This window comes from Lonchura striata, chromosome 10 (assembly GCF_050655825.1).
Source record: "Lonchura striata isolate lonStrDom1 chromosome 10, ASM5065582v1, whole genome shotgun sequence".
In the NCBI taxonomy this organism is placed as follows: Eukaryota; Metazoa; Chordata; class Aves; order Passeriformes; family Estrildidae; genus Lonchura; species Lonchura striata.
Window position 1 is genome coordinate 4,460,682 of NC_140712.1, and position 22,980 is coordinate 4,483,661.

At 41.4% G+C, this 22,980-nt stretch overlaps 1 protein-coding gene across 15 annotated transcripts in view; it reads right to left on the bottom strand.

The window, feature by feature from the left end:
• The window catches only part of DAPK2 (death associated protein kinase 2), a 103,316-nt gene that overhangs the window by 38,580 nt on the left and 41,756 nt on the right, over window positions 1-22,980 (bottom strand). For 5 of the 15 annotated variants that reach the window (XM_021547363.3, XM_085588152.1, XM_085588153.1 and 2 more), the window contains 7 exons: window positions 18,788-18,926; window positions 17,268-17,397; window positions 16,069-16,117; window positions 15,361-15,387; window positions 11,151-11,303; window positions 9,652-9,697; window positions 7,113-8,746 (listed from right to left, as the gene is read on the bottom strand). In XM_021547363.3, coding sequence (XP_021403038.1) covers window positions 8,246-8,746; window positions 9,652-9,697; window positions 11,151-11,303; window positions 15,361-15,387; window positions 16,069-16,117; window positions 17,268-17,397; window positions 18,788-18,926 — 1,045 coding nt within the window. In that variant the 3' untranslated portion in view covers window positions 7,113-8,245. Of the gene's footprint in view, window positions 1-3,819; window positions 3,992-4,504; window positions 4,590-4,762; window positions 4,853-6,892; window positions 8,747-9,651; window positions 9,698-11,150; window positions 11,304-15,360; window positions 15,388-16,068; window positions 16,118-17,267; window positions 17,398-18,787; window positions 18,927-22,980 lie in introns of those variants that run through there. The other 10 variants (XM_085588161.1, XM_085588155.1, XM_085588162.1 and 7 more) reach the window with 10 other exon arrangements.

Consider the following 22,980-nt stretch of genomic DNA (forward strand, 5'->3'; position numbering starts at 1 on the left):
CGAGCCGGTGCCACGGCGATGGCTCCTCCGCAGCCGCTAAGCAGCCCTCCCGCCACCTGCAGGCCGATGAGCCCCCCTCACCCCCAGCGGGCCGTCCCTGCGGGGCAGGGGCGGCACACGCCCGGCCCGCTGCCCTGGGGCGCTGCCGCTTCCCGCCCGCGCGGGCTCCGCAGCTGCGGCTGAGGGGCCTCGCCCCAGGCTCCGGCCTCGGGCTGGGGGAAACACAGACACGCACCCGTCCGCTCTTCCAACATTTTATTAGCAAATAACAAATATCTCTTGCTATTTTTGACAGTCTATACTATTTCCAGGCAGGAAAAAAAAAAAAAATCACTCTTTCTCCTAATAAAAAATATACGTAGATTAAAAAACATCATCGCTAAAATAACAAGAAAACTAGCCAAATAGCCACACTTTAATAAAAATACTTGTGGGCTTCTGTGAGTATTTTTACTGTGCTTTTTCTTTTTTTTCTCAGACTATCTCCATGTTCCCTGATGCAAAACAGAATAATACATAGAAAATAGATTTTTTTTTTTTTCTCCCAGCAAAGCAGATCCTGTAACACAAATTCTTTTAATGTTCCCTTTCTTTCCATGTAGTTTTTTGTTTGGGGATTTTTTTTTTTTTTTTCTTTTGGCCCTTTACTGATAGGAACCTGTAGGTGGTTGTTCAAAATGGTGGTGAGCAGGTGTCCTGCCAGTGCTGGAAGCAGCACAATTACACTGTGCCCCTCTGAGCAGGCTGAGCTTCACCTCATGGAACAGACAGGGCGACGAACACGGAGAACACCACAGCTGGGAAAACACTGTAAACTACCTAATGCATCACCAACATTGGTCCTGAGAACAAGAGATTCTACACTCACAGCATGCTCCTACCTGGAACACTCGGGGAAGAGTTTGTATGGACATGAGTGCTGCATGCTGTGGTTTCTGTGCAATGAAGTTGCTTGGGAGCCATGTGTAGTGACTGACTGCCAGAGACAAAGGCCTGACCTTAGCTCACCTGGGCACAAAGATAAATGAAGACTGAACAGTGAGCTGTCTGTAATGTCCTTGTTAAACAACACCTTTATAAAGGTAGAATTAATAAGCCAGAGCTTCACACAGCCTTGCACTCTGTCTGCCTTTCTGCTGTGTCCCATTTTCTCAATAGTTGCTAGGATTTTACATGACAGTAATTCCATCTCCATGACAGCACAATCCGGATCCAACAACCTAACACCTGTTTTAATCAGGGCTTAATTTTCAGAAGTGTAATTTCCATACACATTCCACAGTCTCAAATTTGAAAATCAAGAGTGTTTTTAAAGTCCGGAAATTCAGAAAAATACCACTGGCTTGGAGTCTGTTTGGTTTTCCACATCCTTGGGAAAGCAGGAAGCAAAATTTGGTAGGCAAGCTAGGTGGCTTTTTATCCAAATATTTATTTTTTAGTGTTCTGTTTATGAAAGATTCCCTCCAGACACTCCAGACACTGCCATGGTTAACCCCAGTTGGCAACTAGCCCACACAGCCGCTTGCTCACCTTTCATTGGCCCTGGTGGGGAGGAGAATTAGAAAGCAAACCTCGAGGGTTACTTTGAGATAAAAACAGTTTTGTAATAGAACTAAATCAAAATATTATAATAATAATTATGAATAATGGAAAGGAAAAGAGAGGAATAAACCCCAGGAAAAACAAGTGATGCACAACACAACTACTCACCACCCACAGACCAATGCCCATTCCATCCCTGAGCAGTGACCTATGGCTCCCAGCCAACTCACCCCAGTTTACATACAGAGCATGGCATTCCATGGGCTGGAATATCTGTTTGACCATACTGGGTCAGCTGTCCCTGGCTATGGTCCCTCCCAGCTTTTTGTGCACCTCCTCACCAGCAGAGCATGGGAAACTGAAAAGTCCTGACTTAGAGTAACCACTACTTAGCAAAAACTAAAACATCAGCATATGATCATCAACATTATTCTCATACTGAATCTAAAACACAGCACAGTACCAGCTAAGGAGAAAATTAACTCTACTCCAGCTGAAATTAGGATACACTGAAACCTCAGGTTTCCCTGTTATTACTCCTTCTTAATACATACATTACTGCAACACTTTTTGAGGATTCTGTCTCAAGAATTACACAGAAAGGTTGGAAATATACATTCTAATTGAATATGAAGAGAAGCCCATGCCCTGTATCTCATCATTTGACCAGCATACAGGCTATGGCAGCACAGGATATAAAATAAAAAGAAATTAAATAAGTAGTATAAAAATGCAGTGCCATATTTGCATAAACATTCACTCTTCAGCTTCCACAATTCATATATTCACATTCTCTTTTCTTTCCTCCAACCTTCCCAGTCCAAGATAAGTTCCACAAGATAAGCTCCCTTTCATACTCACTCTTCTCCACTGCTTTTTTCCTCCTACCCCCTCCTTCATTTTATGTTTCTTCCATCAAATACTACGTTCTGTGTCTCTTCTCCAAAGCTTCTCATACATTTCCTTCCTTTCACAGGAACAATTTCTTATCAACTGCATTTTAGTCTCCAACTAAGCAAGGATACAAAGTTACCAATATAAGTAGCATATTTTTATTTATTTCTTGAAACTGGAAGCCATCAAAATTAACATGACACTAGTTTTCAACACCTGCTCTAAAACATCAGCCTAGAGGTGACAAGTGTAAAGCCAAACAAAATCAGTTTCCTCATCCATATATAGTTGTTTCTAAAAGACTTGCTTTCTGATTTTTGATTCATCAAATGGCAAAATAAATAGGAACTTCTAACAGCAAATACATTCAATGAAAAAATACCCTAGTCTGTGCACATTTTTTGGTACCAATTGAACAATACTGGCTTAAAAACTAATATATTTAAAATTATGCAACTTCCCTGTGCAAAGATACTACATCAATATCAAAGTGCTTATTTCCTCAATTTTGGATACAACACCCTGAATAAAATACAGACGTCTGCAGTCTGGGTTACATGTAAACAGCACCTATACAAATAGGTGTTAAAGAGACTCCAATTTGCTGAAAATAAATAATATTGACAACAACAACTAAGTCTAATAAAGACTATTTCTTCACATGCTTTAGGTTTCTAAATGCCCTTATTTTGGTGAGGCATCCTCTCATCATTCCATGAAAATGTTGCATTTGGGTGCATGTAAATCACTACAGAATTTTTTTCTCTTTTTCGTCCAAAAATTGCCTTAGCCTACCTCAGCGCTACAGTCAGTTGCACTCACACTAACAATGGGAGTTGTGCTAATCCTCAGGCAGAGACCATGGCCAGAGCACAGTTCTTGTTGCATTTCAGAACTATTTGCTGCCAGGTTCACAAAATCAAGGTTATGATATGTAATGGCATTGTGATCTTCTCTTCAGCGGCAGCAATAACAGAGTACTGCACACAGCTGTCAGTGTATCTGACACAAAACCTGTCAGATACCTGCCATCAAATGTTTATACTATTAATAAATATAAAAATTTAATTTAAAGAAAATCCTTACAACTTGCTAGCAATTTCCTGACTTGAAATAATAATGCACACAGTCTTAACCACTGTGTGGAATGTGAATTACTCTGCAGTAGAAGATTATCAGTAGAAACCCTACACCCTGAGTGCAGTTGACATCAGTATCACTGAAGCCTCACTAAAACACTCAAAATATAAAAGCACTCCAACTGGTGCTTGTGCTGTAGCATTTCCCTGGGAATCTTGATTCCAAATTTTCTAAAATGCTTAGTAGACATTTAATACCATCATCCAGTTGTTGGTGTAGTTTGAGAAGCAAGAAGCATCATACCAAGAACTCAGACAAGAAGTCCAAGTCTGCTGCCAGGGCTGCTTGCTTCAGCAAGGATGAAAGTTTCCTGTCTCCTGCCCATGGAATTCTCATCCCATTATGATATGCTGCTTCTCCCCTGAAGAGGAGCTTTTCTTTGTGAAAGATCCTCACTGTCACTTTCACAGTTTCTCTGAAATAGAAAGGCCACAAAGTCTCTCATGTAAATGGGATACCATGCTCTTAAACATGCTATTCCAATATTATTAGTATCATCTATTGAGAAGAGCAGAGCTGATAAAACCCTTAAAGTTTCAATTCGGAAGGTCACAGGCAGTGACCCCACCCTCCATCACAGAGCTGAGCACAAGAGCAGTGAGCTCCCCTGCAACTGCTCGGATCTTGGTCACACCACATGGTCACTGCCTGGGATCCAGACATCATCTGAAGGCTCCTTGCTGCTCTTTACACAATAATGTGCTTAGCCCTTAGAGGGTCTATTAAGTCACTGGCTCCCCCTGCACAAGATTCCTGTCACAGTAACAGAACATACAGAAGCATTAAAGACACAAATGATGCCATGGTCCCCTCTGGTTTCCCACTCCAAGCCACTGCTGCCCTGTTGGGCTGTGCATCCATGTAAGGACAGCAAAAATGACTACAAAGTAAGACCGGATTTTCTCTCCTTCCTGTGTGAGGAACGCACCTACCAAACTCTCATCCTGTGTCAGGATCTTCTTCACCAGCGAGCGCGATAAGTGGTTGCACAGTGAAACAATGCGGTACGAAAGCTGTGCAGAGAGGGAGGAAAACCAATTTGATCACACATACCCAGTGCAGACATACCCAAACACATTTCATTCATTTACTGGCTATTACAATTTTACATTCAAGTTCTATCTTGCCCTCTGATCCCATCAGGCTTGGGAAGCCACATGTGAAGATTAAAGGCTCATTGTCATACCTTCCATTGCCTTCTAGCATATTGCCTTTTGAAGTTTTTCATGTTAACAACAGATGATTTCCGAACCAAAGACTGTTGCTTGTCCATGGGCTGGAAGATAAAAGAGCAATTTTATTCTTCGGCTCCCTTTGGTGCATAAAATATGCAAGATATCTCATGTGCACTGGAGCTGGCTGAAAGAAAGCTGGGGAAGCTGCAGATTCATACAGGTAAAAGCAGGAAAAAAAATTAAATCTAGCCCACTCTGGGCCTAGACAGGACCCTTTGGTCGCAAATAATATCCTAAAACTAGTGGGTGCTAAGGCTATGCTTTCACTTTGCAAAGTTGCTAAGGTGCTTCTTGTGCACACCTGCCCAATCTCCCTTTTCTCTGAATAACATCACTGTAATAAAATGCAACAAAGGTAGCTGGCATATAGTATTAGTGACAAGGATACATGCTATCCGCAAAAACTTCAGCTTTGTCCTTTAACCATAGCCAGAGTATGAGAGCACAATGCATTGACACCTAGGCAATAAAATAATTGCAATATCTGATGATGGAAAAATAGGAACAAAGAAGAATATAGATCAGAATTCAGACATTTGCCTAGTGCTTTGGATGTCAACCTGGTGTTAAGGAACAGATGTTCCAAAAATCCTGACACAATCCTTCTGAAAATTAAGCACATTTCAATTCCAAAAGTACATCCAAATTTGCATAAACCATAAAACCAAATTTGACAGATTGCAAGAAATAAATGGTTCAAAACCAGATCAAACATGAGTGAAAAGAGAAATGTCAGTAATCAGCCCTTCAACGAGTATGGAGTGACAACCATTCCAGCCATTCTGATCTGCATATGCAGGAGGTGGATAATACAGAAATATTTCTACTGAACTGGACTGGAATGCAGCCAAGTCATGCACCTGAAACAGCAAGAGTACCAAAGGAGAATGGAGAACACATCAGTGAGGATTTAAACATTTTTTTCAGCAAAATAATTTAAAATGTTTGAGACAACGAATTCACTTTTCTCATCAAATTCTGTAGGTTTAGCATTTTTGCAGGTATCTCAGCAGCACTTCAAGGAACCAAGCTATCAGCTGGGCCCCCTTCTCATTTAGATGTATACACCATTTGTATCCAACAGAACTGGGACAATTAAGCCTTAAATATAATTTCCTCATGCTGCAAACAGCCAGCATGGTTCAACAGGCAAGCAGAAATCAATCTGAAATGGAAAAAATGTCATGGGCTAAATGTCAGCTGTACAATCATTAGGAAAAATTTCCCAGTGCCCTTTCAGCAGCAGAACCACTGCCGACTCACTTTACTGCAGACTGCTAATAACCACTTCTTCATTTTAAGTACCCTACAATCCAGTGACCTTGTCATTCTCTCAGATCATCAGGATCTCTTCTCAAAAGCAGTGTGTGATTAGCCTCAAGGACGGAGTCACAGCAACATTACCCTCACCAAAACATGCTCAGGAACCAGGTGGCCTCATTCAATGCTCCTTCTCATTGTGCCAGTGCATTTGTTCATAAAGAAAAGCGCTATGAACAAAGAATATGAGATGACGGCTGAGGGGAGGCCGACTCTTTTTCTTGAGAGTGTTTTCTACAAATTCTAACTCCCACTAGGATTTTAAGTTTCATTTTAGGAATTATAGCTCTCTCCCCCTGACAATAAAATCCTGTGTTGCAGTTCTCCTGGACAGTTTTTGAACTGGGTCTTCCAGCTCAAAGGAACCTGCAGAAGCATTCTGAAACAATAAGAAATGAACACATGCAAAATGCTCAATACTATTTGTCACAATAGAGCCCAATTCTCCCCAGCCATCAGCACCACCTTGCTAGGGTCACATCCTGGCTTGTTGACATAGGAGCTTTTGAAAATTTTACATATTGTGCCAAGAACAGTGCCACAGAGAGCACATGCAGTTTCCATCCTCCTTCAAGTGCAATGATGGGAGCAACAATATCCCAAGTGAATAACTGTTTTCACAATTCTGAATTTGCATCAGTCTCTGCACATCTTTGTGAGGACATGCCAGTAAATGGGTCCCCTGTACTCTGCAAAAATTAGATGAGAGTATGCTTGTACCTTCTTATCTCAAAGTAGGAAACATTATTCTTAATCATGTAGGAAGAACAAAGATTCAGTTTATTAAGGTCATTAACTTCTCTGCAAAAGAAGGAGGGAGGAGGAGCAGTGAAAGATACACTCTAATATATATATGTAAAGATTCATTCTAGCTGGACTTGAGTTATTATCTCACTTGTAGTTGCACAACAATTACCTTGCAGCAAATGCCCACAAAAACTTGGCATCTTTTCAGTCATTAACCACCAGGGAACAACTGCATCCTGCATAAATATTTATTGTGATCAAAAATGAGATTAGTACATCTGTGCATGTAAATACAGTATAACCAAACTACAGCAGGTCATGATTCAAATTTGGGTTTTCTTTTACTTTTTAAAACCTAAAGAAAATATCTTTATAACAAGAACACTAGTCTCAAATGCCACACCACAGATTAAATTAGTTGTATCTTTGTAATCTTCTTCACTGTAAAAAACAAACCAGAGGACTATATTATCTCTTAGTCAAAAATTGACATTTGCACTGCAAAATGACAGAGTCATTTGACCATTACAAGTTCCCAGTGGTGTCTTTTGAATAGGATTCTTTGGTACAGGACAGGAAACTCAGCTATCAATTAATCCTTTAGTTTAAAATTCACCTTACCTTCGATGGTAAAAGAGCTCACCCTGCACAATTGGCCTAAACACTAATCCTAATATTCTTCATTGTGGCCATTGCACAGCGAATTTCCACAGTACAAGCTAAATTACCACACCATTTGCTTTAATTTACAGATTTAACTTTTGCAAATATTTGTATCATAAGGTGTATAGAACTGCCTGTAGTAGGGCTATCCAAATGTTTCCTTCAGCCAACCAAAAATGCTGTAAAGGGAATTTTTATTAGTTTACAGGCACTCAATTTCTAGTAAGTACAGACTGTCTTATTCTTTATTCCACATTAATTACCTACTAATCTTTAGGAACTGTAATACATAATGCAGAGTAAAATATAGGCAATACCAAAGGTTTTTGCAATAGATGTGTCCATACCACTGTGATAATCTTGTTCCTGCAAGTTCAGACTGAACCCAGGAAAAAAACAAAACCACTTCAACACTATAAACCACTGGGAGATTATGGCCTTGGTCAGCAGCTTGTGCAATATATCAGAACTTTAATTCTAGGTCATGTTTTTGTGTAGAATCTATGCACTGGAACCTTTTTAAACTGATGTACATTGAAACAAGCAACAAACCCTGCATTTAGCCTGATCTCAGTGTTACTGATGGGATACTGTCGCATCAAGATTCAACCCTGCAAGGAATTTTTCACAGCAAGATCTATTTAACAGCTCCATTCATTAATATCTTTGTTGAAAACAGAGTCAAAGTTTCCATTCACACAGGCTTAATTTTCCCATTGAAAACTGCTCATTAAATCCTGTATCCACTTGATTTCCTCAGAAAGTTCCTGTCTAAGGGATTCATACTGGCTCTGCAGCTCAGCGTATTTACCACACATGCCTGCGAGACTGGCACTGACAGCCTCACTATCATCATACAAATGCCTTTTCAGGGACTCCATTTTACGGTATTCATACTTCAGCTGGGACAGCGTGTGCCTCACACTTTCACTCTCTTCTTTATACCAAGCTTCTTTCTCGTTATAAATGGAAAGCAGAACATCTATGTCCTCCTGCAAGGAATCGTGGGATGCAGCCAACATGATGAAACCCTGCTCCACATGGGAAATATCCTCTACAATGCGGGCAAAGCGCTCAAAGTTGATGTAGGTGTTGTTGGGGGGCATGCTCGAGTGGCACTTTATGGTGTACTCCCTCAGGTGTTTTGTCTTCAGCTGTGTGTTCTCCACCTTCTTGTTTTCCTGAACTTTGTTTTCATCTTTCAGCTGGTGAGTCATCAGACAGAGGAACCAATATTACTGAACATTTACAAGACTGCAGCAATTCAAAAACTCTACACAAAGGATGCAGCCTGAGCTTCCACAATGCTGGGAGATGTTCTGCTCACAAAGATTTTCCTTCATGCATTTGATTAAAAAAAACAAACACCAAACACATAAGCCCAGAACTGAATGTGACAAGTGATGTGCATTCATTCCAATGTGATAAGTGCAAGCAACATGGCTGCAACTTATTTTCATGCTAATTTTTAGTAATTAACAGCGTCAAAGCGATCACTATTTGTACAAGGAAAACCAACAACCCTAATACCACTCCAACTAATGTTTTGTGCAATGCAAAGCAAAACTGAATTTCAAAAATTCTCATTAGTCATGCTGAGACTAACTAAATGTATTTTCAGTAAGAGACTTATCCACATAAGCAAGCAATGTTTATGATGAAAAAATACATACAGACACACAAATGTAAGCAAACCAGAACACGGGGTACACAGCAGTTCTCTCTCCAGAGAAATTGTATTTTCTATATTGATTGCAATCAACTCTCAATTCAAGAAATCATGAAAGCCAACACACAGTATATGCCCACGTAAATAGAGAGGAATGGAAAAATGCAAAGCCCAGTCCAATATGGGATACTGAAATATGCAATAAACATCAGAGCTTTGTTACTCTCTTTTTGAAAGTTACCGTAATAAAGGAAGACATTTGTAGAAATCCAAGGATTTGGTCAGACCCAAGCAATTTCCTCCCTGTACAGCTCTTTGAGTCACCCAGCATCAAAGTACTTAGGGGGCAGTTTTTCATTTAACACACCAGTAAGAGTGAGAATATGATCTCTGCTTTGCTCATGGAGAAAACCAAGATCTTTTTTCTTTATTTAGTCTTACCATTATCCATGGATGCGACAGAGCTTCCTGAATTGTAAGCCGCTTCCTAAAAAACAACAACACAAAAAAAAAACCAAAAAACTTGAATGATAAGTACTTGGTACAGAAATCCATTAACCCACACTCTTCCTGGACTTCCTATGAAGCATTTATCAGGATTATTCCAGACAAACTCTCAAATTTCAGGGTTATGTTTCTCCCTGAGGCACACCACTTTTGTGCAGTTTAGTTACTGTTCTAAACTTCTGTAGGTAACTGTCCTTACTCCACACAACTTTAATTCTTATTTCATCAAAATCTACCTGTAGTTTTGTGCAGCCTTCCATAAAAAGTCATACAACATTCATTTGTTTTGTTCATGTGACATGCTTAGAAAATACATTCTTGCTATACACCTTTGATACATCTTTGTCTAAATCAACAGTAAATATACCAGAGGTAATAAACAGTAATTATACCAAAGCTGTCCTTTGGAACACTTCAGTATTACAGCACTGAAGGAGCTGCTGTTGCCTAAAAGCAACATTTCTGAGAGGAATACTGCAACCCTAATCAAAGCAGATCAAACCTAACTTTCCTCTGCACTGTAGCAGTTTGCTCAACAGCATGTTAAGAGCACTGAGAATCAAAGGCAGAAACACATGGGACAAATACCAACAGCACTGACTTCTCCTTGGAGCTGCTAGACCTGTGTAAAACTCTCATCAAACACCTACTTTACCCAACACTGAGGCCTGATGATTTGCAGAAATCTTCTCTGAACAGCTCCTTCTCTCTTGTAGTTATTTTCTCCCCTAATGAAGCCATTAGAAAGAATCACAATGGTCTGACTTTCCTCCAGGACAAAGAAGGTTATAGGGAAGGATATGCTACTTCTGTGTGCATTTTATTAAAAGCAAGAAAAACTAAAAAAAAACCAACAAAACAACCCCCCCCCCCAAAAAAAAACCAAAAAAAAAACCAACAAAAAACCAACAAAAAAACAACAAAAAAAAAAAATACTGAAAAGACTGGTTCCTGTAACCCAGGAACAAAGATCTGCATAGCTATTACACAAACCCTAGGTGACTGCTACCGATACAGAGACTTGGAACAACTGCATATCAGCACATGTACTGATTTTTCTGGCATTGCACCACTGGGGGCATATTCTGGGATGGTATCACCTCCTTGGAAGTAGTTCATAAGAAACTGAAATAGTGGAATGGTTGTTAACCTGAACTCAAGATTGTACACATAATTTTCAGCCCTTCAGCTACACTCTATTGTGCCAACTTGACTCAGGTGAGAATTCATTCCTGAACATGGCATTTAGCTGAGGAGATTTGGTCCCTCTCCTCAGGGTTTCTGGATTCAGTTATTAACTAGGGTCACAGCAGAATCCTCCTGTATTGCTCTTGACTGGTAATACAGACTGCAAGAAAAGTTTTTCATTTGTCAAGCCACATTTCATTAGGTTTATTTTAGAGATTAATGGGTCTTTCTGAATATTTGCTTACCGTGTATCCTTTACCAGTAGTTTCTGAATAAAGTCTTTTGCCAGGTCACTAGTATTGCTGAAAAATTCTTCATCAAAATCGTAATTCACAGCTGTGATGTTGGAAAGTGTTTCTTGTTTAGTTTCTCCAAGGAAAGGTGATGCACCACTAAGCCTAGATAAGCCAGAAAGAGGAATCAGCTGGTAAAATAAATAGCAGAAGTTCCCTAATGAAATTACACTGGCTGTGGAATATAGTCTTGGGACATTTGTGGCTCTTGTGTTGAAACAGTTCTGCCATATAGGAAAAAACATGGCCAGCTTTGGCTCACTACAGCTGTGGCTTACTTAGCTGAGCCAGACTTGCATTGAAAGTCTCTACTGGAGCACGAATGCATGCACACAGAGAGAAATGCACAGATTCTCCTCTCCTGAGTGTCTCATTTAAGTCATTGCTAATCAAACTAGAAAAAGTTTCAGCTCAGGAGAGTCTTTATCCCTGTAAACCCACAAAGACTACCCGGCTGCTGCTTCTATAACCTTCAAGTCGATAATGTAGTATTTCTGTAGTTTTTCTTCATGACAGAAAACTTCTGCCCCTACTTCTTTTCTCTCTGTAAAGCTGCTGATGAGTTCCCTGCACAGTGGGTTCAACCAAGAGACCTTTCTCAGCTGGAAGCAAAATACAACATATGATCAGAAGCCAGGCACATGACCTTGCCTAGGAGCCAGCTTCACTGGAGAAGCAGGGCCATGCTGCTCAGTAAAGGGAATCCACAAGAAAAAGGGCTTTGGTTGCAATAAAATGCAATAATACAATTTTTATGTTGTTTCTGAACAACACAAAATTTCTTTTGCTTGGCACTCTACTCCAACTGCAAGGATGTAATGGAGACAGCATCATAATAAAATGCCATTTAGCAATCTTGACTTAAGAAAAAGGTTTTCTTCTGCTTTGTCCATCTCTCAGCTGTGATTGTCAACCTTCATCTTTGATGGCTCTGCACCTCTGCTCCATAAAACTTGTGTCAGAACAGAGTCATCCCAGACCCCTCCTGTCCTGCCTTTCCTCCAGGCTCCTTCTCCCCCAACACAAAGGGATGCTTACTTGCAAAAGTCTGGTTTACAGGAAATGTTATTTATACCAAGGAGATTGATCTCACCCCTTTTTTATAATCTGCTGGGCTATTTTTGTGTTTATTATGTCCAGCTGTGGTAACAGTTTCAGGATCCAGCAGGCTCAAAACAGGACTGCAGCAAACTCCCAGGAACTAAACTGAGATTTTGAATACTAAACCATTTGCTTACATGATCCCACTCTCAACAGATTTTTTATCTTGTCTGTATTGCCACTACAAAGTTGACCGGGAATATCGGGGGATAAGCAGAAAGTTAGATGGGACCACCCAAGCCTTTCAGCTCAATCCCCAGCTACCACATGTGACCTTATCCACAGAATAAACACTGAAGTGCATAAAGTGCTCCCTCCTCCCTCTACAATCACACAACACAACCAAGGCCTCTGACACAGGCAAGAGAGCATGAGTGAGGCCCTCCAGTTGTCTTTGACGCAGTAAATTTAATCCCATAAACCACAGTCAGTCTCAATTCTTGAGGGGTTTTACATACTTCCTCTTAAGCCTTGGTTCCATTTCTGCTGGCTATGAATAGGCACCTCTCCACAGACCATGAGCTCTGCTCCAAAACTGAAGTTTGGAAACCTGCCCTAGGGCCTTAGCTTCTTTTCCCTTTCCCCAAATTATGCCAGGAAGCAGCTATAATTCCACCTTCTGGCCCTTTGTTGGAATTCAAAATCAACAGTGCTCTAGTCTCTGATTTTTTTCTTTTTTTCTCTTTGGGATTCAGTTGCAAAATCTGTGAAATGGGAGGATCCTCAAATCCTAATATCCAATGCAAATGGCTTTTGTCATATCCTGTGTACCAGCAGACCTCAGTAATAAAGGCTTTGCCCTTATAACCCACTGAATCACTGCAGAGCTACTGAACTGAGGACTTGGATGCATTTGGAACTTAACACCAATTAAATGACATCCAGTAGATGGTATCATAGACACACCCCACTTATTCAGAACACTTCTGAGCAAAAGCCTTTAAAATTAGGAGACAATAAGAGTTGAAGGCATGCAAATTTCTAGTCCCCGGACAGATGAAATCTCCGCCCAGAACTCCATCTTCCATGCTGAGCACCTTCCCCCCACCCCACCTTCTCCTTCTCCTCTGCCAGCAAACCTCCAGGTGTCTTCAGGATCTCTGTTTCTTTCCCTCTAGGTTAGAGGGTGGGGGGGAACAAAGATATCTCAGACTTCCTCCACCCTTCCATCCGCAGGAGCTGGCTCGGTTCCAGACCCTTCACCCCCAGCCTACCTCTCTCGGCTGCATGGCTTCCCCTCTTCCACCCAGCCACAGCAGAAGAGGTCTGCTCTCTCGGAACCAAAGAAACAGTTCTCCTAGGAGTACTTGCTTTTAACCCCCTGTGTTCTCAGAGGTGTGTCCAGCCCTCAGTGGTCACTCCAGGTGCCAATACCCAAACGTGACACTACCAACTTCCTGAGAAAATTCCCTCCCATGTCAAACCACAACAGCCTATCATGCAAGCATGCTCTTTTTTCTGATCATTTGTATGGAGACATTTTCCTACCTTAGTGACCACAACAATCATTAATAGCCAGGCAGGTAAAACATATCTCCTGTGCTAGATGCAGTACAGGAACTACTCCCTTACTCTGCTCCAGCACAGACCCCTCAGTATAACAGGAAGACCCGAGGAGCAGCCGGCTCTGTGCATCACTAATCACATGCTAAGTATTCCCACCTGCTGCTTGACCTCAACTCTAAGTTTTCTTCTCATCAAATAAGAACATCCATTTTACAAATTCGCAAAGTTTAAGTACAGGTGTATCAGTGTAGATCAGAGTTCTGATAAAAAACAAGGGTCTGGACAGTACTTTAAATCCCTTTACCTGAGCTTGGGCTCAACCAATACCTCAAACTTTTATTTGTAACTACAGAAAAGAAGGGAATTTGTTGCACTGAATCTGATTCCTCAGACCCTACCTCTCTTTTACAGCTTTTGGGGCCTAACACTTGTGCATAGGCCAAGATTTGTTTTCCGCACTGAAAAGACAATCCTTCCCCTTCAAGCCGCTGTACTTGTCCTGATGCCTGAACTGTGTAGTACAAATCAAACTAATACAAGAGTGCACCTTCTTCAAGTCTGGCAGCAAGTTATTCCTCTGAGTATCACAAGGAACAGCCAAAGCCAGGGGTGCAACATTCCCAGCAAGCAGTGTTCACTTCCTGCTCCCCAGGAGTCAAAGGATTTTGATGGAAGTAGTTAGGGTCAAGGATCACTGACCACTCTCGCAATTCTCATGTCAAATGAGAGTACAAGCAAGGAATGCTGTTCCTCTGTTGCATGCATCCATTGTCACACAAGCAGTTGCCCAAATTGTCAATTTCCATCTTAAAAGTCTCAACTGCTTGTCCTCAGATGGCCACAGAAATTAATTTCTTTGAGAGCCTGAGTATGTAATAATTCCCTCCTTTTATTTATTCACCACCAGTTGACACACTTTTCTTCTAAAGGGAATCTGTATCTAAAAAGTATTCTGTGATCTATCTTTCCTTTATGCTTTACTCACCAACCAACCAACCTTTGCTTTACTAGGTTTAACAAACCCTTTTTTTTCTTCTGTAAACTGAATTCTCAGTTCCCAGGGTCCACTTCTCTGCTCCTCTTTCAGCTTAAATTCACCTTTTTGAAATGGGTGACTTTACCTATGCATAATGATCTAGACTGCTTTACAAGCAAATAAAAACTTCACCATTTCCACCTGAAATAACCCAACTTGTAAATGGGACTGTTACACTTTTTGTTTCTATGCTGTCATGCTGGTAGCTCACAGTCATTCCAGGAGCTATTAATCCTCTTCGCTTTTCTATCCTCTACCATTTGGAACTGATGAGATCCCATAAAATGCAGAAATGTCCAGTGATGCTGGGGACATTTGTTTTTCTTCTGCTCAGAATGCCCCTCATCTTTTACTCCTTATTTTAAATTGAAAAGGCCGCAGGATAACCCCTGTCCTTTAGACAAACCCCTGCCCACCACACATGTGCAGGTCCCTAAACGATTGAAGGGAAGAACTCTTCTGTACTAGTGCAACAGACCTTTAGGAACATTTCTACAGGAGTGAATCTGTTGTACTCACAGTATGTAGGTGATGACTCCTATGCTCCTAAAAAACAAAGGACATTAATTGCAGGGGTTCTACATGACCAGTATTCTTCCTAACGTGCATAATACACACCAGTCAATAGTAGCTGCAAGAGAGGCAGGAGAGCCATTGTGACTTTAGATAACTGCTAACATCTCTTACAGAATGGGGTTTTGATGAAAAAAATAATTTTACATATAACATCAAGTAATGTGGATATTGGAAGTCTCTGTGTATTTCTACTCAGTGGGTACTTACTATAGTGCATACATGAAACACAGAGGAGCAGAAGCAGGATGTTTGATTTGGGGCAACCTCTTTTGCCTGCCTTGCCATTACATTCGTATGCAGGTCTCCTCTGCATGAAGGGCTCTTATAAGTAAAACTATCACAAGCTCTGCAGGAATATGTTTCCTTCTCAGAGTGCTCCTCTGCATGGCCAGTGGCAAACAGTTAACTCTGGAACTGCCATCACTCCAGTTTTTCAATGTAATTTTGCAGAGATTTAATGTTTATCTTTTAATTTAAAAGAATGTATAAAAATAGAATGACAGAACAAAGACTCAACTATATTAAAGGGTTTTTTTTGTTTTGTTTTGTTTTAATTTGTTGTGGTGCAACGGATTCTATGAAGAGCAAAATAAGAAAAAGTAATTGTACAGTAACCAGGAAAAGAAAGCACAAACACATTATAAAACTTACCACATGTCTGCAGCTAGTCCAAGTGGTTCATAGTTTATAATTTCTGGAGCTGTAAGAAACATTTAATCAAACAGCAGCAACTGAGGTCATAAATTTTTACCAGACTGGAGTAGCAGGCCAAGAATTACCAAGAGGGAGAAAGCAGCAAGAGAGAAAAGTTAGTTACAGAATACATTGTTTATAATTTTACAGCCCAAATAGGAGTTCAAATTCACAACTGTTCAGAAGCAATTACGTAGAGTAGCTTGGAGCATAATTCAACTCAAGAATAAGGGTAAAACTGATGTTATATAGTAAGTATACTGCATATTACAATAAATAATAAATTATTTCACCTCCCAAGGATGCTGCTGCCCCTAAGCATGAGCTTTTGTTTTGTTTTTTAACTGGTTTTGTAATCGTTTTTTTAAGTGGTTTTGTTTTTTAATTATAGCAAGTTTGTAAATGCCAGTCAGAAAAAGCCCTCAAGCAAGAGATAGAGATTACTTGCCAGACTACACTGCTATCCATGTCAGACTCTGTTATCTTTATAAGAAACATTTCCTCATTGGAAAACATCCCCATATAAGACTCCATGCAAGAAAAAAGAACAAGAGTGAAATAAGTTGAAAAAAATTATCTGTGACAACTGTGTTTAATTGGAATATTAATTACAATTCTCCACCCAGCCCCCAAACAAACCTCAAAATAGAAACTAGTAGAAAGGAGCAGGATTAATCTAAAATCCAAGTGAGACAGATCAGAATTACGACCAGTGAGGAACAAAAAGAGAACCACACGGAAAAATGTAAGGGGAGATGAGGATACTCAGCAGGTGCACAGTGTGAGGTGCTTTTATTTACAAAGCCATGACAGATACTCATGTAATTGTGTACTCATGTACCACAATGCAGAGATCTACTTACCCCAGGCAACAGGTAAAAAGATTATAATTTGTATATGCAGAGCTTCACAATCTCAATCCTGAATTTACATCTCTAAATATTTATTTGGCAGCAGCCTAATCTCATATAAGTAGCACATCTGATTTACAGAAAGCACCTTTGCCTATTCCAGAAAAATAATGTAAGCCTCTAGATTCAAGTGGCCGTGACAGAAATAAGATTAAAACTACTTCTATCTGTCAATTTTTAATTTTGACAAGATGTCTCGACTTCCTCTGGAATTTGCAATGTAAGACAATGGAACATGTCACTCACCTACGAATTCTGGAGTTCCAAATATGTTTTTAAATTCAACTCCATCCTCTATTTTGTGAGCCAGGCCAAAGTCAATGAGTTTGATGTGTGGAATAGGGATATTCTTGTCTAGAAGCATAATGTTTTCAGGCTAAAAATGACAAAAGATAGATCTATGTTATTAAAATATTAATATCTTGAAAAGTGACAGTTTTCAAGTGCTTTTTTTTTTCCTTTGCATATACATCCTAAGCAAAACACCCCTGTGCTTAGCCATTTACAGTTCTTTTGATAGAGATAGCAGGCAGTTGAAGCAGTTCTGGTGTTTGCAGACAAAATGCTACTGCCCAGTCCTGAGTGACAGCTACACAGCTCAATATTTTTGCTGACAGCAATTTTACTGGTCTGTTCTTGGAATTTACACTTCACAATATTTGCTCAGTTGACTCTATACTGTATGGTAAGCCAATGGAAGATGTTTTGGTAAATGCTGAACCTATTCCGGAAAGGAAAAACTAACTCTTCTATGAGACTAAATTCACAGTTGCAACAAAGCCAGGAAAAGATTCAGGATTTATCAGCTGAACAGTCCAGAAAATGCAAACAGTTGGGATCAGAGGTCCTAGATCATACCAAGCTATTACAAGAACATGTGGCATTCTCACAGCATTGTAAGAAAAAGCTGAAGCTTGAACCATGAAATCAAAACTAACACGTTTAATCACAGACTTTACTTTTTTACCAGATCCAACATATTTCATAAAGTCCTTTCTTGAATTAAATTTCTAAGCCTTAACTACCCCCTACCATTACCCAGATTCACAGATTTCAGAGTAAACTATGGGTTCAATCTCCCATGATGAGCTTTAATGCATTAATCTGTCATAATTTAATCATAACCTCAAGGGCAGCAGTGAGAGAGTCTGATTCCCTGCTGGCAGTTCCCTGGCTTTTCCACAGTAGAATCTAACATGGAAGTTGCTCCTGCTAACACATTCTCTCAGAGCTGCACTGGGAAACAGAGCATATGAATAATTTATTCTCACAGTTATTGAACCAACCATGTTTTAGCCTCAGGGTAACAAGCCTGGTTTTCTTCCATTGATCTACGGCATATATGTTCACCACAGACACATAATGTAAGCTTCTTTAAAACAGACAGAACAGACTGAAATACAGGACTGTTTTATTCCTTAGGTGGTATAAACCATTGTAGCTCCACTGCAGGCAATGGAGCCCTATCAAGTGATGAGAAAATGATGAACCATCCCCTATCTGATCAGATCACTGCTTAAAAATACATCTCTAATTTAGCACTTTGCTAAACTCCACACCCAGTCCTTGAAAACCCAGGAGCGTTATTAAATGAATATATAATAGGTCTTTTGATAGTCACCATCAGTTAAATGATTCTTTACTTATGCTTTCTGATTTCTATCTGGCAATTCTTGCAACATCTTCACTGACCACTTGACCATACTGGTATTAAATATCAAAATTAGCAGCTACAGATCAGCCAAAGCCTAAATCAACATCTTTACCTTTAGATCAAAGTGAGCAATTTTCTTAGAGTGGAGGTAATTCACACCATCCAAAATCTGCTTGATGAACTGGGTTGCTTCCTCTTCACTCAAAGACTCCTTCTGTGCCAGGAAGTCAAAAAGTTCTCCTCCAGAAACCCTGCAAAACATGTGGATATTCTCAGTTCAGTCATAAAGAAAACGAAGGTTTCTAACCAGGCAGAAGCCTGGGAAACAGTTGAGAAAGAATGTAAATAATTCTTTATCTCTCTTGTTGTTCACATTGTTTATAGTTTAGTTCTGCCACTGTGTGTCATTCACTGCACACCAATGGTTTGAAATGTTTTTACTTTAGGACCAATGGAATAGGTCTGCACGATACTCTCTATAAAAAAGAGATGTATTTGAAATAAATCTGAGTTCTACTCTCAAACCTTCTGATGTGGAGTCCTTTCATACCGTCCTGCCTCAACAGCATCAAAACATACCAAAACACATCCTGTTATCTTCTGCATTATAATCCATAACATAAATGCCAAGTTAAGAAAACTAAAGCAGCAAAGAATCTCAATACAGTTAGAAAAAGTCTACTCATGCAGACAACCACGAGTTTTGTGTTTTGGTCCCAGGTGTGCCCAAACTTTCTTTTGGCTTCAGCTCTCTTCCCTGTAAATTAAGGATGTGCTTTTCCATTGATGCTGCAAGGATCACAAAGGACTGGAGTTACATTGTTTGCTGAATTCCCAGACATGCACCTATTTCAAAAGGACAACCACTTCAACTGCTATTTTTCAATGTTTTTGTTTTGTATGAACAAGTTGTAAGAGTCAACAACTGAAGAATTACTTTTCTTAGCAGTTCTCATCAGAACCTGAGGTAGTAAAATGTGCTAACAGAATCTCTTTTCTTTCCAGAACAGCCATCACCCTGTTCTACTACAGATTCTTGCCTGACATAACTATCAGGAAAGGATTTCTTTGGTGCTGAATTTTTTAAGAAGAAAGCAGATTGCAGCAGGCTGGAAGGTACCAAAACCAGTTTTCCCAAACCAAGGAAGTGCTCTTAGTTACTATGAGTTTTCACGTTAAAACTGAAATCTAGTCCACCCATATTAGTATATAAGTCTTATTTTCATTTCTGTGCCTTCTACAAAGAGTTCCAGTGCTATTTTTATGCTTATCTGAAACAAGATCACCTAAATATTGAATTAGGCACTGTTTGCAAATATTATTCATTATTATGTTTTCATTTATTGTTGCCAGTTTACACTGTCATTCATATTATTGTTTTATTCTCATTCAGATTCAGTTTTGGGGGCACTCACAAAACAGTTGTTACTCTTGGGTGCTATTGCAGCACCACTTGTGCTCAGTGCAAGCAAAGGGCCTGAGAGACCCTACAGCCATTTTGGAAAACAAGCTCTTGTCCTGTCAAAGCACTGCCAGGTCAAAATGCTTTGAGTTCCTCGGTGCTGCAAGTCACAGACAAGTCACAGATGATAATGGGTGCTCCAGAGGTCTTTGGGGAATCACCCCTCTGATGCCAGGCTCCCACACAACACTGGTGGTGACAACATGGAATGATTCTCTGCCTCTTTCAGAGGAAGCTACTGTCAACAGCTGCACATCCTGCAAGGATAAGCCCACTGCAAGCAAGAACAGCATGTCCAAAGCCACAAAGACTCTGGGTTTGTGTCTTAGCTTCCTCTGCTGTTCCTGTGGTGACAAGGTACCTTCTTGTTCCAGAGACTTACACTGGGCACAGTGACTCGCCATTGATTACCAGATAATTTTTTCACACCTGTCCCATAGTCGGAAACTTTTCTTATCAGTGTGAGGCAGGACTTTTCACCTGGGCAGAAGTCACTTGATGCTTTAATTGTTACAACTACATGCCTGGCAAATAAAAATAAGCTTATATGACCCAAAAATATGCTGCAACTGCTTTCTTTAGCTGCCACCTTCTCCTTTCTATTAATCTCAGTTATTCAGTCTGTGAGACTATTACTTGATCTCTTGATTTTCTTTTCTAGGTTGCCGCGCTCCTGCCCCAGATCCCTGATCTCAGCCCCGGCTAGCTCCTCCTGGGGCGAGGGCGGGCGATGGAGGCACTCTCCGCCGCTCCCAGCTGGGCTTTGGAGAGTGCCTTTGTGGGTTCCGGGCAGCGCTAGCACGCCTCGTGGTGGTAAATGAAGAGCGGATCCTGCTGGGGGCTAAGTCCAAGTTTATTGTAGCCCAACGGGGCCAAATATTCCAGAACGGTGCCTGCCAACAGGAACGAGCACAAGGTGCTTGCACCGGCTTATAAACTGTAGGGGAGGGGAAGACCGGTAACCAATGGGGATAGGGGTAGGGAGTGGCTCCGAGATGGGGGGATATAACGTGGTCCAATGGGGGAAGGATATGAGAGGGGCCCCAGGCCCTCGCCCAATCACCCGGTGCCCAAGGTGGAAGCTTCTGGATGGATGGGAAGGGACACCGAGTGACAGACAAGGCACCAGGGAGGCGTAAAGGGAAGGACTGTGCCTCTTCCAGGGTGATGGACAGATACTGGAAAGGCGGGAAGGGAGGACAAGGTGGGAAAACTGGGGATAAACCAAGTTGTACATGGGGGTACAAAGGAATAAACCAATACATAATACAGGGATAATAAAACATACAAATAACACAACTCCACATCTCTTCCTTTTTTGTTTAAAAAGAAAGAGAGGGGAAGAGGGTAAAATAAGTATTTAAACAGGGGCTTCACAGTCTCTGGGCTCATTTTGAAACCAGATGTTTCCTTCTTCTGGAAATTCTTCTTCTTGGAACCCTTCCTTGTTCAAGGGTTCCAGTTCATCACTACGCTAAAGCCTATAATAAACACAATGAGTCCCAGCAGCAGCAAAAGCCCTGTTTTTCTAGAAAACAACTGAAATATAAATTAATATTCAAAGTAGGGGAGGTCCAACTCAAAGGGGAACAGAGAATCCCAGGAGCCAGAGAGGGAAGAGGGGGGATCAGGTGAGGGGGACCTTCTCCGCCGTCTGAGGGCAGCGTGCCCAACCTGAGGACTTTCTGGTTCTCTTTTCTGGATCTTAGGAATATATGGTCTGACGAACTTCGAAGGGACCCATCTCAGGCCTGAGGGCGTGGATACGCAAGCATACCCCCGTCCCCAGGTGACCAAATCATAGGGTCCCTCCTGCCGCCAGGTCTCAGGGTCTTTAATGAGAACTGGCGGCTTCTCCCTGACCTTGCTCTGCTCATATGAATCGAAGTGCCTCACGATGGGGGGGTTGAGGCACTCGAAGGAACAGTTTAGAAAATTTAGAGTGAAAAGGGCCCATGCCAACTGAACCTGAGGGGACTCATTCTTGGATGACGCTTGTTGTTGTTTGAGCATTCTTTTGATGCTCTGATGAGTCTGCTCCACCACGGCTTGACCTGATGGGGAATAGGCAATGCCAGTTTTATGTTCTATTCCCCATTGCTGTAGGAAGCCTGCGAATTCCTTGGATTTGTACCCGGGGGCATTGTCTGTTTTAATCAATTTTGGGACGCCCAGCATGGAGAAGGCTTGTATCAGGTGTTTCTCCACGTCCTTGGCCTTCTCCCCCGTGTGGGCAGAGGCAAAAACTGCTCCGGAGAAGGTGTCCACGGAGACATGGACATACTTCATCCTCCCGAAGGAGTAACGTCCATCTGCCACACCTCACAGGACTTCAGACCCCTAGGATTAGCCCCTGCGCTCACTGATGGTAGTGGGAGCAACTTACAGGACGGGCATGTGGCCACAATGGCCCGGGCCTGGTCACGGGTGAGATGGAATTGCCTCACCAGGCCGGGCGCATTCTGATGGTAGAGCTGGTGGCTGATCTTTGCTTGCTGGAACTTGTCCGGGAGCGGCGCCAGCTGTGCGGGGGCAGCAGCGAGGGAATCGGCACGCCGATTGCCCTCGGCCAAGAACCCCGGCAGGTCGGTGTGTGACCTGATGTGCATCACGTAGAATGGTTGCACCTGGTGGGAGACTAGCCTTATCAGCTTTGAGAGCAACCTGTTGAGGGCATCATTGGAGACACCTTGCAGGATTGCATCCTGTGCCCTAGACACTACACCTGCTACATAGACCGAATCGGTGACCAAATTGAAAGGTTCAGAGAACCGCTCGAAAGCTCTAACGACTGCGGCCAACTCAGCTACCTGAGGGGATCCTTCCACCTCAACCACATCCGC